The sequence below is a fragment of the Pipistrellus kuhlii genome, unplaced genomic scaffold (assembly GCF_014108245.1).
Source record: "Pipistrellus kuhlii isolate mPipKuh1 unplaced genomic scaffold, mPipKuh1.p scaffold_m20_p_14, whole genome shotgun sequence".
NCBI classification, from domain to species: Eukaryota; Metazoa; Chordata; class Mammalia; order Chiroptera; family Vespertilionidae; genus Pipistrellus; species Pipistrellus kuhlii.
In genome coordinates this window covers 24,768,762-24,781,373 of record NW_023425449.1, presented here as the reverse complement: position 1 = coordinate 24,781,373, position 12,612 = coordinate 24,768,762, and the positions used below count along the sequence as shown (strand labels likewise).

Below are 12,612 nucleotides of genomic sequence, written 5' to 3'. Positions count from 1 at the left end.
CCCAACATTTTGTAAAACATTACTGCATCTGCTCCCCTGCTCATCATTTTCTGTCTCTCCCCGCCTTCCCCCCCCACACACACACACCATGCTTATTATGGGGATAGGGTGTGGACAGAAGACAAAGTACAGAGTCCCATTTACTTTGCAAATAAGTATTTTTCCAGGGTACAAGGTCAAAAACGTTAAGTCAGACCAAAGTTTTCAGAAGCGTTTAAGTTGAACTGAAGTCATTTAAATTTAAATGGAAAGTCTGTGTTCCTATCCCCCAAATTACCAAGTAGCACAAGCCGTCTCAGCCCTGCCTGCACTGCCGGGAGGAAGGAAAGAGAGGATCCTCCCTCCCAAGGAACACAGCTTCGCTCACATATGTTTATTGAGAGGTGAGTTGCCAGTGACCAACTGGGGGGTTCGCAGTACGGTTAAGTGTGGAGGGGACATTCCGATGGCCTTGTGGCCCCTTCTGTCAGAGCGGTGTCCGGCTCAGATGATTTTATGGAATTAACTATCTCTTAAGTGGGCTTCTCCCCTTGAGGAGGCTTTTGTGCTTGAAAGAATTGGGTACGTGGGGCCTCAATATAGGTTCCGGTATGAGAACTCCCATTTTAAGGGGTGAGATTAAACAGGAAGTGGGGAGGGGATCTGGCCAGGCTCTCCTGGGTGAAAAGCTAGCCAAGTCTGACCCCTGAGGCTTCCACCTGCCACTGAATCTGATTCAGAATCTCAGTGTGATTCTTCCCCCAGGTTAAGTAAATTAAACGTGATGACACTGTCCATCAAGGGTTAATATTAATATGGGTTTTGAAAATAAAAACCTTATTATTATTATTATTATTATATTGCCTTATTATTGGGGAGGGGCAGAGTAGAGGATTGCCTTGAGCTGCAAATGAGCATGTAACTTATTTTTCAGGAGACCCATATCAATGGTATTGGAAAATACTCTAGAAACATCCTCATAACACCCCCCCACCCCCTAACATTTCAGACCTGATTTACCACCAATAGACAGGTGGGTCCAAACCTAGAGTTAGTACAAGGAATTCCTAATCTATACATTGTTTTCTCAGTAGCTACCATAATGAGGGAGTACTCAAAACACGCTGATGTCAAAGTCAAAGGCCTTCCTATTCCAAAAGGTTGAGAATCACATAGAAATAGACTGAGGTTCCCCTAACTTCCTCCTTTTACCTATTTCCAACTTAAATGTAGCTTTAAATGTAACATTAGGGGGCAAAATGTACCTTGAGCACCATCATTATGTGATACGTCTTGGCAATGGAGACTTTTTTTTGGGGGGGGGGGGCCTGAAGATACCATTAATTCTGATAAGCAAAATACATAAAGGGGGAAAGCACATGTCAGCATAGTGTCAGATGCAAAGTGATCATAGGAACAATTCTGATCAGGGAATGACTGTGGGGCACAGAGGAGAGAACCAGTTACCTAAAGTCAGAAGGCCAGGGATCAAGTCCAGCAATTCCTCCTACCAGTTCTATAACTTTGGACAAGTCCAAGCTCACCTCCTCCTTTGTAATATGCATTAATAACAATATAAATGCTCTCAAGGTTGTGGGCTCAAATTAAATGTTGGAAGTAGAAGTGTTTTATTAACTAGAAGGAATTAAAGAAATGTTATCCATTTCCATGATTGCGGCAGCAACTTTGGTGTTTCAGTTTTTTGTTTGTTTTTAAAATATATATTTTATTGATTTTTTACAGAGAGGAAGGGAGAGGGGGAGAGTTAGAAACATCGATGAGGGAGAAGCATAGATCAGCTGCCGCCTGCACACACACTACTGGAATGTGCCTGCAACCAAGCTACATGCCCTTGATTGGAATGGAACCTTGTGTCCACAGGCCAATGCTCTATCCACTGAGTCAAACCGGTAAGGGCAGTGTGTTTCAGTTTTTATTGCAGTTTTACTCATATGTAATTGTCCATTTCATTTTTGGTAATTTTTGCACTTCAGGGAAGTTGCCACCAAAGAGCAAGAAATGCTTTGATTCACTTGGCCTGAATGACAGGATGTCTTATCTGGCCTCCATATTGCAACTGTGAATTTCCCATTTCTCTTTTCTCTCAGTTTTATAAGTCTACCATTTTGTCTCAGCTTCTGCTGAAGGAAATTCCCACAGATTTCACCCCCTTCTCTCCCCAAGTTCATTTCTTCTCTTAGATGAGGCAAAAACTGGAAGGGAATTATGCAAAGACTCTGCTCTGAAAGTATCCGAGTTCCTTTGCAAAGGGGTAACTTTCCTATTTCGGCACAAAAAGCTCAACCTGGCTTCATTTAAGACAAGAATGAGAAGTAAGGGGCGAAGCTGCTATAGTTGGGATTGCCTGATCTCCATTCAATGGAGAGGACGGTGAGTGGGCTGATGAGTTGGAGAGTCTGGATTTCAGCTGGGCTCAGTAGAGCCTTTCAGAACACAGCCCGAGACAGGAAGTGATGAAGTCAGTTCTCACATGAACTGAAAGGCAACCATGTGCACTGACCCCACTTCCTGTCTCGGTTGCCATACAGGGGGTGGTAAGGGGAAAGTAGAGCATGGGGAAGTAGGGCATGGGTACAGGGAAGAAGAGGCCAGATGGGAGACTGTGGGAAAAGTCCCTTGCTTCTTATTCTTCTGGCCCTGGCGCTGGGATTAAGTAAACTGGTTTGTTTCTACTCTCCATCTCCCATTGTGAAAAACTGCTGAATTGAACTACATCCTTTGCAAACACTCAATGTCTCAACTCTTTGATGAGCTTGACAATGCTAATGGAAGAAAGGTATAGACATGTTATAGAGCCTACTAATTGTTTAGGGCTCAAATGCCAAAGGGACTTATAGAATACTTCTGCTTTACCCTATTTCCACTCTAAACAGTACAGTGGAGAAAGGTATAGGAAAGGCTGTATTTTCTGGTATCTAGGCACCAGGTGTCTTCTTATCAGCTTTGGCAAGCTTTATTAATATTTATTATCTTCATGTTATTCACCATGGAAAAGTGACAAAGTTAATTATTGGCAGATGATGGAGAGGAAAAGGAGAAACAACTCAGAGATGACTTTCTTTGTATGGAGAGATCCTTTCAGAAAGGTACATGGAGAAGGGGGAGGGGTGTTGAGTTGTACCTGTCACAAAGGGAATTGCTCATATGTGTCACAGTGGGACCGGTCACTGTGTGTGGTTAACAGAAATCGGATGTGTAAGGTATGTGCTTTCAGATTGAGGTTTGGGCCCCCTCCTCATGTTATCTATATCCCAACAAGAAAAGCCACAAGCTAATAAAACAGATGATAACTAAGGGTGAGGAACAGGAGGCCCCATGAGCTCCACCTTAAGATAAGACTGGATGAGGTTTGCACCAGGAACAAAGATGAACTCAAAAGGAGGTGGTATTTGCTTGTAAAGGAAATGCATTTTGTGCTGAACACACCTGCTTAGAGACTCCTGACTGCAGACTCTCCTAATGACACCTAACACTCCACGCACTTAAACTAGATGTTCACCAGTTCTACCCAGTCATCTCTGCTAGGAAACCCTGAGGCAGATTAACAAGAGTTCATCCAGCATGAGCTGGACTCATACACGGGCTTACATGGAGACCAGTGGTAGTGGCCTTGATTGCTCCTTGCCCTCCCCCTGGCCCCAAACCTGCAATTTGAAAGTCACAGTCAATGCCAGTCTTTGTGATGATTTACTTTGCAAGCCACAAAGGCTTAGAAAACAACCTTCCCCGGAAAATATTTTCTAAGTTAGAAAAAGGTACCCTTTGTAACAACACTAGTAAAGAACAGATACAGAGGTTTTGACCTAAAACTTTGACTATATCAAGATGTGTTTTGAGAAAAGCTATGCAAAATCAAACACAAAATACCAATGTGGCAAACTGAAGTCCTTCTCTGGGTATAGGACACACCCCAATTTGCATGATTTCTACCCTACAGAACTGTAGGCACAGATCAGACCCTTGATCCAGGGCACAGTGGAACGACTATAACCCACATGTCCTAGGTTTCTACATCCTTTCTCAGTCCCTTTCCCTTTCTGAGCAGCAAGTGTGATAAACCTTTACTATACTCCTCAAGTCTGTCAACCAATAGGGGATGTCCAAGTCACTACCCCGGGTATAGGGCCTCATTTAGCTGCGTCAAGTGTGACAAGTTTATCAGACTTCTGCTTTCTCCATTTCCTGGCTCCCTATCTACATAGGATCTAGAGCTGCACCCATCCAAGTCATTTTTCCTGTTGCTGCAGAGCAATGGTTTTCAAACTGTGGTCCTGAGACCCTTGGAGTCCCATAGGACCTCTGAGGGCCAGCTTAGAGAGTTTGAGAGGATTAAGAAGTCAAGGCTGCTGGACTCTCCCCTTCCTCCAGTTCTACCATAGCCATTTTGCTTCTTTTCATATTAGAAATTGAAGTTCCAGATGATATTTGAATCTCCTACTCAGATAAAGAACCCACTAAACTTCTCAAATTCTGGTCAGTGAGATAAAGACACCTTTATCTGATGAAGACACCTTTACTGTCACTCCCAAAGTGGGGACTGTTACCCCCAAGGTGTCCTCAGCTTCCACCAACAGGCTCTGAAGTGCTGGGTCCAGGCCAGCTTGTTTGATTTTTTAAATTTTTTATTATTATTGAAAGTATTACATAGGTCCTCCTTTTTCTCCCATTAAACTCTTCCAGCCCTCTTTCATCTCCCCAACCCCTCACCACACCATTGTCTGAGTCCATGGGTCATGCATATATGCATACAAGTTCATTGGTTGATCTCTTCCCACCCATCCTCTCCTGCCTTCCCTCTGAGGTTCAACGGTCTGTTCATGCTTCTATGTCTCTGGGTCTACCCAGCTCGTTTGATTTGACCCTCAACAACATCTCCTTAAAGTGAGCATTCCCATTCCCATTTGATAGATGAATAAACCAACCCAAACAGAGAAGGCACTTCCTGAAAATGGCATGGCTACTGAGTGGAAGAGCCAGGACACAAACTCCAATCTTCAGATGTGGGCTCCAGCTCTGCCACACACTCTATTGCAGAGTAGGTGCTGTTCCTATCTTTCTTAAATATACTCATTCATTCCTTTGATCTCATCTCACAAGAAGGCCCGTCTATTTCCCAATTAAAAAAAGGTCTGGGGGAAGAAATGGGAGTAAGAAATGAAGATCATAGAGACTTCCCTTTCGTAGAACTTCTAGAAATCTCTATGGCACTTTGAGTGATATGGCACATGGCCTTCCCTACATGAACCACCTGTGGCCAATATTGAGAAACAAGCGAATTCCTGAACATGACGAACGAACACAATGCAACCATTAAAAGTCAGTAGCTGGCATCATTCAAATGTGCACTTCCTTGGTGTACCGGGGACATTGCTGGGTTTCTGGGTAACTTCCCTCTGTTCTTAAGTACACTTTGGGAACATGCGATTTCAACATAAACAAATTCACAAATTCTAGACTAGTTCTGGAAATATTATAAATAAATATTTCCCAGAATCCTAAAGGCACACCCAACAAGAAGAACTGAACAGAAAAGGAATACTGTCCCTTTGTTTTCAAGTACACTTAGGACTTACAGGTGACAGTACATCCCATTAGTAACTTAGATACCACATCGCTTAGAAGGTGCTGCATGTACATGGCATGGGATTGCTTACCCAAAATGCAGCCCAAAGTGGTCAGTTCAGCTGCATGGTTCCTATTGTTTGTGCAGAAATAAATACAAGTAGAAAGAGACTGATTTGTGTTAAAGAAGACGACTCCCAAAGTCACAATGACACATACACACGCACTCTGTGTATAACACCCAGTACTGTCTCTAAGGAAGTGTACACATAACCACTGCTGGGAAACATTCAACGGAAATGCCTTCTCCTGCAACAATTTCATCATGAATCTGACACAGGGGAGGTCTCTGCAAATTCACACACACATTGGCTGCTGCATACTTCACCTGAGCAGAAAAGTCAATTAGCTTTGGAAGCTGCACTTTGCCCCCTTCATCACTCTTCAGGAAATCCAGCAGACTGCCTGTTGACAGAGGAAGAGAGAAAGTTAGAAACCCCAAACAAATACAATTCAAGTGATCATTGCTACAGGGGGTGAACCCGACAAAATGCCTTTTCCCCTAGAACTTAAAGTGCCAACCTGAGGGCAGCCTTGGACAAGCTACTTATCTGTCTAGGTCCCTGTGAAGTGGGCATGTCCTAGTGGCTATATCAGAGCCCTTAGGAGGATGGGTTGAAGCATGTGCCATGGCGCTTGGCAGGTCATGAGTGCTCAGTAAATGTTCTGCTACCTCATCCACAACACGAAAGCAGGCTGCTTTAGCCCTGAGACTGCTGAAAAGATTGAGTGAGGTCATCCAGGGAAGGAGAGGGTTCAGTGATGGAACAGCACTGGGCTTCGGTGCCTCACCCTTGGCCATGTACTCCGTGATGATGTAGATGGGCTCCTCCTTGGTGACCACGGCGTAGAGCCTCACCAGCTTGTCATGCTGGAGGGTCTTCATGAGGTTGGCTTCTTCCAGGAAAGCTTGCACAGACATCGTGCCTGGCTTCAGCGTCTTCACAGCCACTTTGGTGCTGTTGTGGTAGTAACCTAGGAAGGGAGAAGGGCCATGCTTTACCAAATCGAAAACCCAAAGCCTTCGTGCAAAATCAGAAGAAGGTTTAGTTACAGATAGAAAAAACTTACATAATACTCTATACCGTGTTAACATTAGGGGCAGCTGGGTGAAGGGTACATGGGAATTAGTCTGTACCATCTTTACAAAAGTACCTGAAGTTATTCCACAGTCAAAAAGTTTTTATAAAGCAATAGTTAAAAAGAGAAACACTTCTATATGCACTCCATCCTGGGGACTAAGATTTCCCTCTAATTAATAGAATGTTCTTTATCCAAGATTTAAACACACACACACACACACACACACACACACACACACACCAGTCTAGAAGAAAATACACCAAAATATACCAAATACTGGCTATCTCCAATGGTGCAGTTATGGGTGATTTTAATTTTGCTCACCCTACCTTTACTTAACAAGTATTCTATGGTGAATATATCTTATTTTTATAATCAGAAAACAAGCTTTGCAGTTAAAAATTTTATTTATATATGCTAATTTTAATGTATGATATACTAGAGTCAAATAAGCTTTCCCCAAAGTTTTCAAAGAGAACTGGACTTGGGTGACTCTCCATGAACAAAGGGCTCTGGGCTGAAGGTCTGGGAACCACTGTCTGCAACACCCCGTCCCCACCCAGGAGATGCAGCATCCTTCAGTGAAGAAACCTGTCCGACTTGGCTAACCTCAGCATTCCCCACACTTTCTCATGTACTTTTTGTTGTTGTTACTAATCCTAACCCAAGGATATTTTTTCCATTGTTTTTTTAGAGAGAGTGGAAAAGAGAGAGACAGGGAGATAAACATCAATATGAGAGACACACATTGATTGGCTGACTCCTGAACGTGCCCCGTGGTTTGAGCCTGAATGTCCTCTACCAGAATTGAACCTGAGACCCTTCAGACCAAGGGCCAATGCTCTATCCATTGAGCCAAAGCAGCTAGGGCAGTGGTCAGCAAACTGCGGCTCGCGAGCCACATGCGGCTCTCGAGCTGCAGTTTGCCTCTCTGTTGACTAATGAGTTTGTTGACCACTGACCTAGACTCTTAATTCCAATAATTACAGGCTGTTGTTGTTCCTTGTGATTAAACCCTGGCCATGTGCATTATTATTTTTTTCTTTTTTACAAAATAAATTATTTTTTAAAATATACTATGTTTCTATTTCCACATCTTCAAATGGGTAAGAGAAAGTATTACTTTACAGCTATCAAGCCTAATTAATAATTTTTCTTCTGGTCTTGAACACAGATTTCTCTGTTAAAACTTTCTTTTATATTCCACTTTGATTTGTACTTAGTAGCTTGTAATGCCCTACAGAAAAATGAAGAATGCAGTATATAAAATAAAATAAGAACATATAGAAAAGGCTGTAATAGAAAGCTGACAAAATATTGTCTTGTGTCATTTTCAAAAGCCACAACCTACACAGAATAATAGAATCATGAAAATATAAATGGATTTCCCGTTTGTAAGAAGCTAGGAAAATTCCTTGGCAAATGGAATGGGGAAACTGACGCAAATAGCTGAACAAACTGGCCTAGCAATTTACAGTCAGATATAGAAGGCCACTGTCTTTAGAGATAACATCTAGGCCTCAGTTGTATTTCAGAAAAGCAGCCAAACCAGGTGGGTGATATCAGGAATGACTAATGACCCCTTGCCCTGACATTGACCAATCTGTGGAGACCAGACCCTGAAAGGGAGCACCTGGAAAAGCTGATGAATATTCTATTGAGAGCTCCGCTAAGACCTCCCCTAAACTCCCAGCCTTAAAAAAAAAAAAAAAAAAAAAAAAAAAAAAAAGCTCAAAAATGACGCACCCAGAGTGAGCTCTCCCTCCCAGGAATATGCCTACGCATTTCCCTTCTCCCTCTTCTTCTCCAGCAGGCAAGCATCTCATAAACTCTAATGGTCTCACAGGAGACTTGTAACCAGCAGAGCAAAGGGCAGTAGTGGCTAGTCCCAGGCTAATTCCCTGAATCTGTCTCTAAGGCCCCCTTTCTCTAACTTCTCAATGAGCCCTGCCCAGGCTCATTTCTTAACTATAACATTTTTAGAGAACCAAAGCCCTGCCTGGGCCTTCTCCTGTTGCTTCTTCTATCCTAAGCTCTGCCTTGTTTCATCGTTCCCAACTTTTATAAACGATTTAATCACCTAGACTCACGTTGGGAAATCTTTCCTGCACCAAGTCAATGACCCATACGCTACTGGCGGGCCCTAGGCAGACACACTCTGGGCCGTTCCCCTTTCCAATGACAGTGTGACTTTTCCTGGGCCTCTTAAGATCACATTTAAAGAAAATTCCACCAACGAAAGTCCTTTAATATTGTATATAGATCAAGAGGATTCCATTATAAATTCATTTAAAAGTTATAAATAGGTCCTCAGTTACATGAATGTACCTCTGGCAAAGCATAGTAAGAAAATACACTCTCTTTGACACATATAACTGACAGAGGGCTAGTCTTCCTACAGGTCAGAAAGGAAAATGGAAAAAAATAGGCGAAGGCTTAGCTGGGCATTTCTAAAAGAAAAAGAAAAAAAAAATCCAAATGACTAATAAACCCGTGAAAGGAAGATCTCACCAGTAATCACAGACATGCAAATAGAGCCTTAGGGAGAAACCACCACCCAACTTGACAAAAATTTGGAGTTCTGGTGAGCACATATCCCTGGGTAGGGAAACTGGGGCAGCTCTCCTAGGCCCTTCCTTGTCTGTACTTTTTTTGAGCATCCCTGAAATTCAGTTGTAAAACGTCTCTCTTTAACAATATCCCAAGGGGCCCATGAAGAGTGTTGCCAGAACAGCCTCTTTTTTTTTTTTTTAAATATATTTTATTGTTTTTTTACAGAGAGGAAGAGAGAGAGGGATAGAGAGTCAGAAACATCGATGAGAGAGAAACATCGATCAGCTGCCTCTTGCACACCCCCTACTGAAGATGTGCCCACAACCAAGGCACATGCTCTTGACTGGAATCGAACCCAGGACCTTTCAGTCCTCAGGCCGATGCTCTATCCACTGAGCCAAACCAGTTTGGGCAGGACAGCCTCTTTTTAAGTGCAATTATCTTGAGCAAATTCACTACCCCACATACACCACCACACAGGGCTGTGCAAACCCAGGGATCGTGTCTTTGCTGGTAAAAGTCTAAACTGGGACAAGTGGTTGGGAAATGAAATTGGCAGTATTTAACAGACTTGAAGATTCGGGCTCCTAGGATCCAGCAAACCCACTCCTGGTCACAAAAACGGTCACAGTAGCCAAAACCTGAGAACAACTCCATTCCATCAACACACAGGGAGATCAACGGATGCACCGTTGTGCATCCTGAATATAAATTCAACGCAATACTAGATAGGAATGAGGATGTTCTGTAGCTACCCCCAAAAAACATGAATGAAACAAGCAGATGCTGAATAAAAGAGGCAAGACATAATAAAAGACTACCCTGGTGTAATTCATTTATACACATAAAATTCAAAAACAGGCAGAGCTAAATTCCACTGCTTGGGGATGCACACCCCCTACATCCAAAAGCAGCAGGACTCTATAGAAAAGCCAGGGCATTCTCACAAAGGTCAGGGAGCCGCTGCTTCTGGGACGCAGGTGGGGTGGTGACTGGAAAGGGATGAGGGAGGCCTTCTGGGTGCCAGTACGTTCCCGCTGTGTGACCTCCGTGGGCACCACACAGGTTTTCACTTTGCAATTCTTTGTGATGTTGAGTATTTGTGTTGTCTGCACTTTTCTGTCTGCTTGTTATATTACCCAGCCATAAAAGTGAAAGAAACAATTATTCTCTTCCAGTCATTGCAGAAGCCATGGGACTCATTGAGACTTTTACATAACATGAAATTATGGGGGAAGAAGGAAGAAAAAAAAAATGCTTTCCAAGGGAGAGGGGAAAGTTTTCAGGAAATACTGCAGCTGCTGAAGATATTTCAAGTGCTGATTTGGAGCTCGACGTGAACGGTGAATAAAACAGCTGTGTCCAACAGCCCAAGAACGGCAGCCGCTCCCACTTAACTGTCACGTCAGAGCTGTGACATGCAAACAGTAGGGTGGATGTTCTTCCTGATGAGTATTCACCACAAAGGGTCAAATGGTATTTTACCAAGACATTCTCAGAGACATGCCGGTTCAGTTCACCTAGTCATGGAGACTGGGGTTGACATCACAGATGAAAAGTGATCTTAAAAAGTCTTTGAAGGAAGTAAAGATTTTCTTGTGGAGCGGCACTTGGCCACCGTTCACGAACACTGGAACACTGGAGAGAGTTCACACTGTGCAGGTGTGACTAACGTGCTCAACAGCACCTATGGAAGCTGGTTCTAAAAAAAAGATGCAGCTTGAAACTGGTTTGGCTCAGTGGATAGAGCGTCGGCCTGCGGACTGAAAGGTCCCAGGTTCGATTCCAGTCAAGAGCATGTACCTTGGTTGCGGGCACATCCCCAGTGGGGGGTGTGCAAGAGGCAGCTGATCGGTGATTCTCTCTCATCGATGTTTCTAACTATCTCTCTCCCTCTCTGTACAAAATCAATAAAATATATTTTAAAAAAAAAGATGCAAGTAGTTGATTTTGGAAGTTGGCTGGTGATTAATTTCAACGCAGTTGGCGCAAACGGTTAATCAAGTAAAGTTCAAGTCAAAATAAGTTTGCTTTTCTCCAAAGTCTTTTTTTCATAGACCAAGCCGTAACAGGAAGCATTGCCCTTAGCTTCATGGATCAGTCAGTTCCCTCAGAATCCAGCAGTCCACAGAGGAAAACGTCACCAGGCCAGATGTCAAGAGGATCACACCAACAAGAGGAAACAGCTTGAGGCAGAACCTCCTCCTCCTTCTGTCCCCAATCTCTCTTCCTCCCCACCCCACTCCCCAAAAACAGGTCACTTCCTAGTATTTGTTCACTGCATTTCAGTCCAAATATATTCAGACCATAAAATGTAACTGGTGTTTTATGAACCATTCGTTGTGCTTTACAAAAGGATCAACTTACTTGGTTAACAGTGATATAAAATTTAATCTGTTCTTTTTCTGTTAGTGAAAAAAAACCTAGCCTGCTATCCCTTGAGAAATACAAAGTGAATTCTGGCAGCTCTAAATTGCACAGACCTTGCTATTATGCCAGCCCTTGGACAGAGTGAGACTCACCAACACACATAGGAGAGGGGGCATCCTTTAACCTCTGTTTTATAACAGAATATCACCAACACCATTCTTTTGGTTGTATTCCCTGTGTTTCTCTGCTAAATGCATCCAACAAAGTGATGTTCTTTCAGTAACTAAGGAGGAGATTCCTAACAAAAGATCCCAGTTCAAAATTTTCTATTTTTTCCTTTTGTCTCCTTTCTTTCTCTTCCTTTTCCTCCTTCCTTCCCTCCTTTTCTTTAATACAAGACAAAAAAAAAAAAAAAAAAAAAAAAAAAAAAAAGCACGTTTAAAAATCAAACAACTATCAATGTCAATATCCTGGCAGTGATTTTGTACTATAGTTTTGAAAGATGTTACCACTGGGAGGAACTGGGATCTCTTTGTATTATTTCTTTTATGTATGATAGCTATTTTTGAAATACAACCCATATACCATTTACCCATTTAAAGTATATAATTCATTGGTTTTTGTATATTAAGAATTGTGGAACCAACACCACAATCAATTATCATAAGATTTTTCATCTCCCCCAAAAGAAACCCATACCCATTAGCAGTCACTCTCCCACCCTTCCCTCCCCCGACCTGAGGCAACCACTCATCTACTTTGTCTCTACAGATTTGTCTACCCTTGACATTTCAAAAAATGGAATAATAAAGTATGTGGTCCTTTGTATCTAGCTTCTCCCATTTAACATAGTATTTTCAAGGTTCATCCACACTGGAGCTTGTGTCAATATTTTATTGCCAAATAATATTCTATTGTATGGCTATGCTACATTTTACTTATCAGTTCATCAACTGATATTTCAATTTTTACACTCCTCAGCTA

General features: G+C 42.6%; 1 protein-coding gene across 6 annotated transcripts in view; it reads right to left on the bottom strand.

Moving 5' to 3' along the window:
- LYN (LYN proto-oncogene, Src family tyrosine kinase) overlaps positions 1 to 12,612 on the bottom strand; it is an 82,879-nt gene that overhangs the window by 8,995 nt on the left and 61,272 nt on the right. For all 6 annotated transcript variants that reach the window (XM_036436946.2, XM_036436947.2, XM_045581419.1 and 3 more), the window contains exons 9-10: positions 6,415 to 6,597; positions 5,951 to 6,027 (exon numbers count right to left, since the gene is read on the bottom strand). In XM_036436946.2, coding sequence (XP_036292839.1) covers positions 5,951 to 6,027; positions 6,415 to 6,597 — 260 coding nt within the window. The remainder of the gene's footprint in view (positions 1 to 5,950; positions 6,028 to 6,414; positions 6,598 to 12,612) is intronic.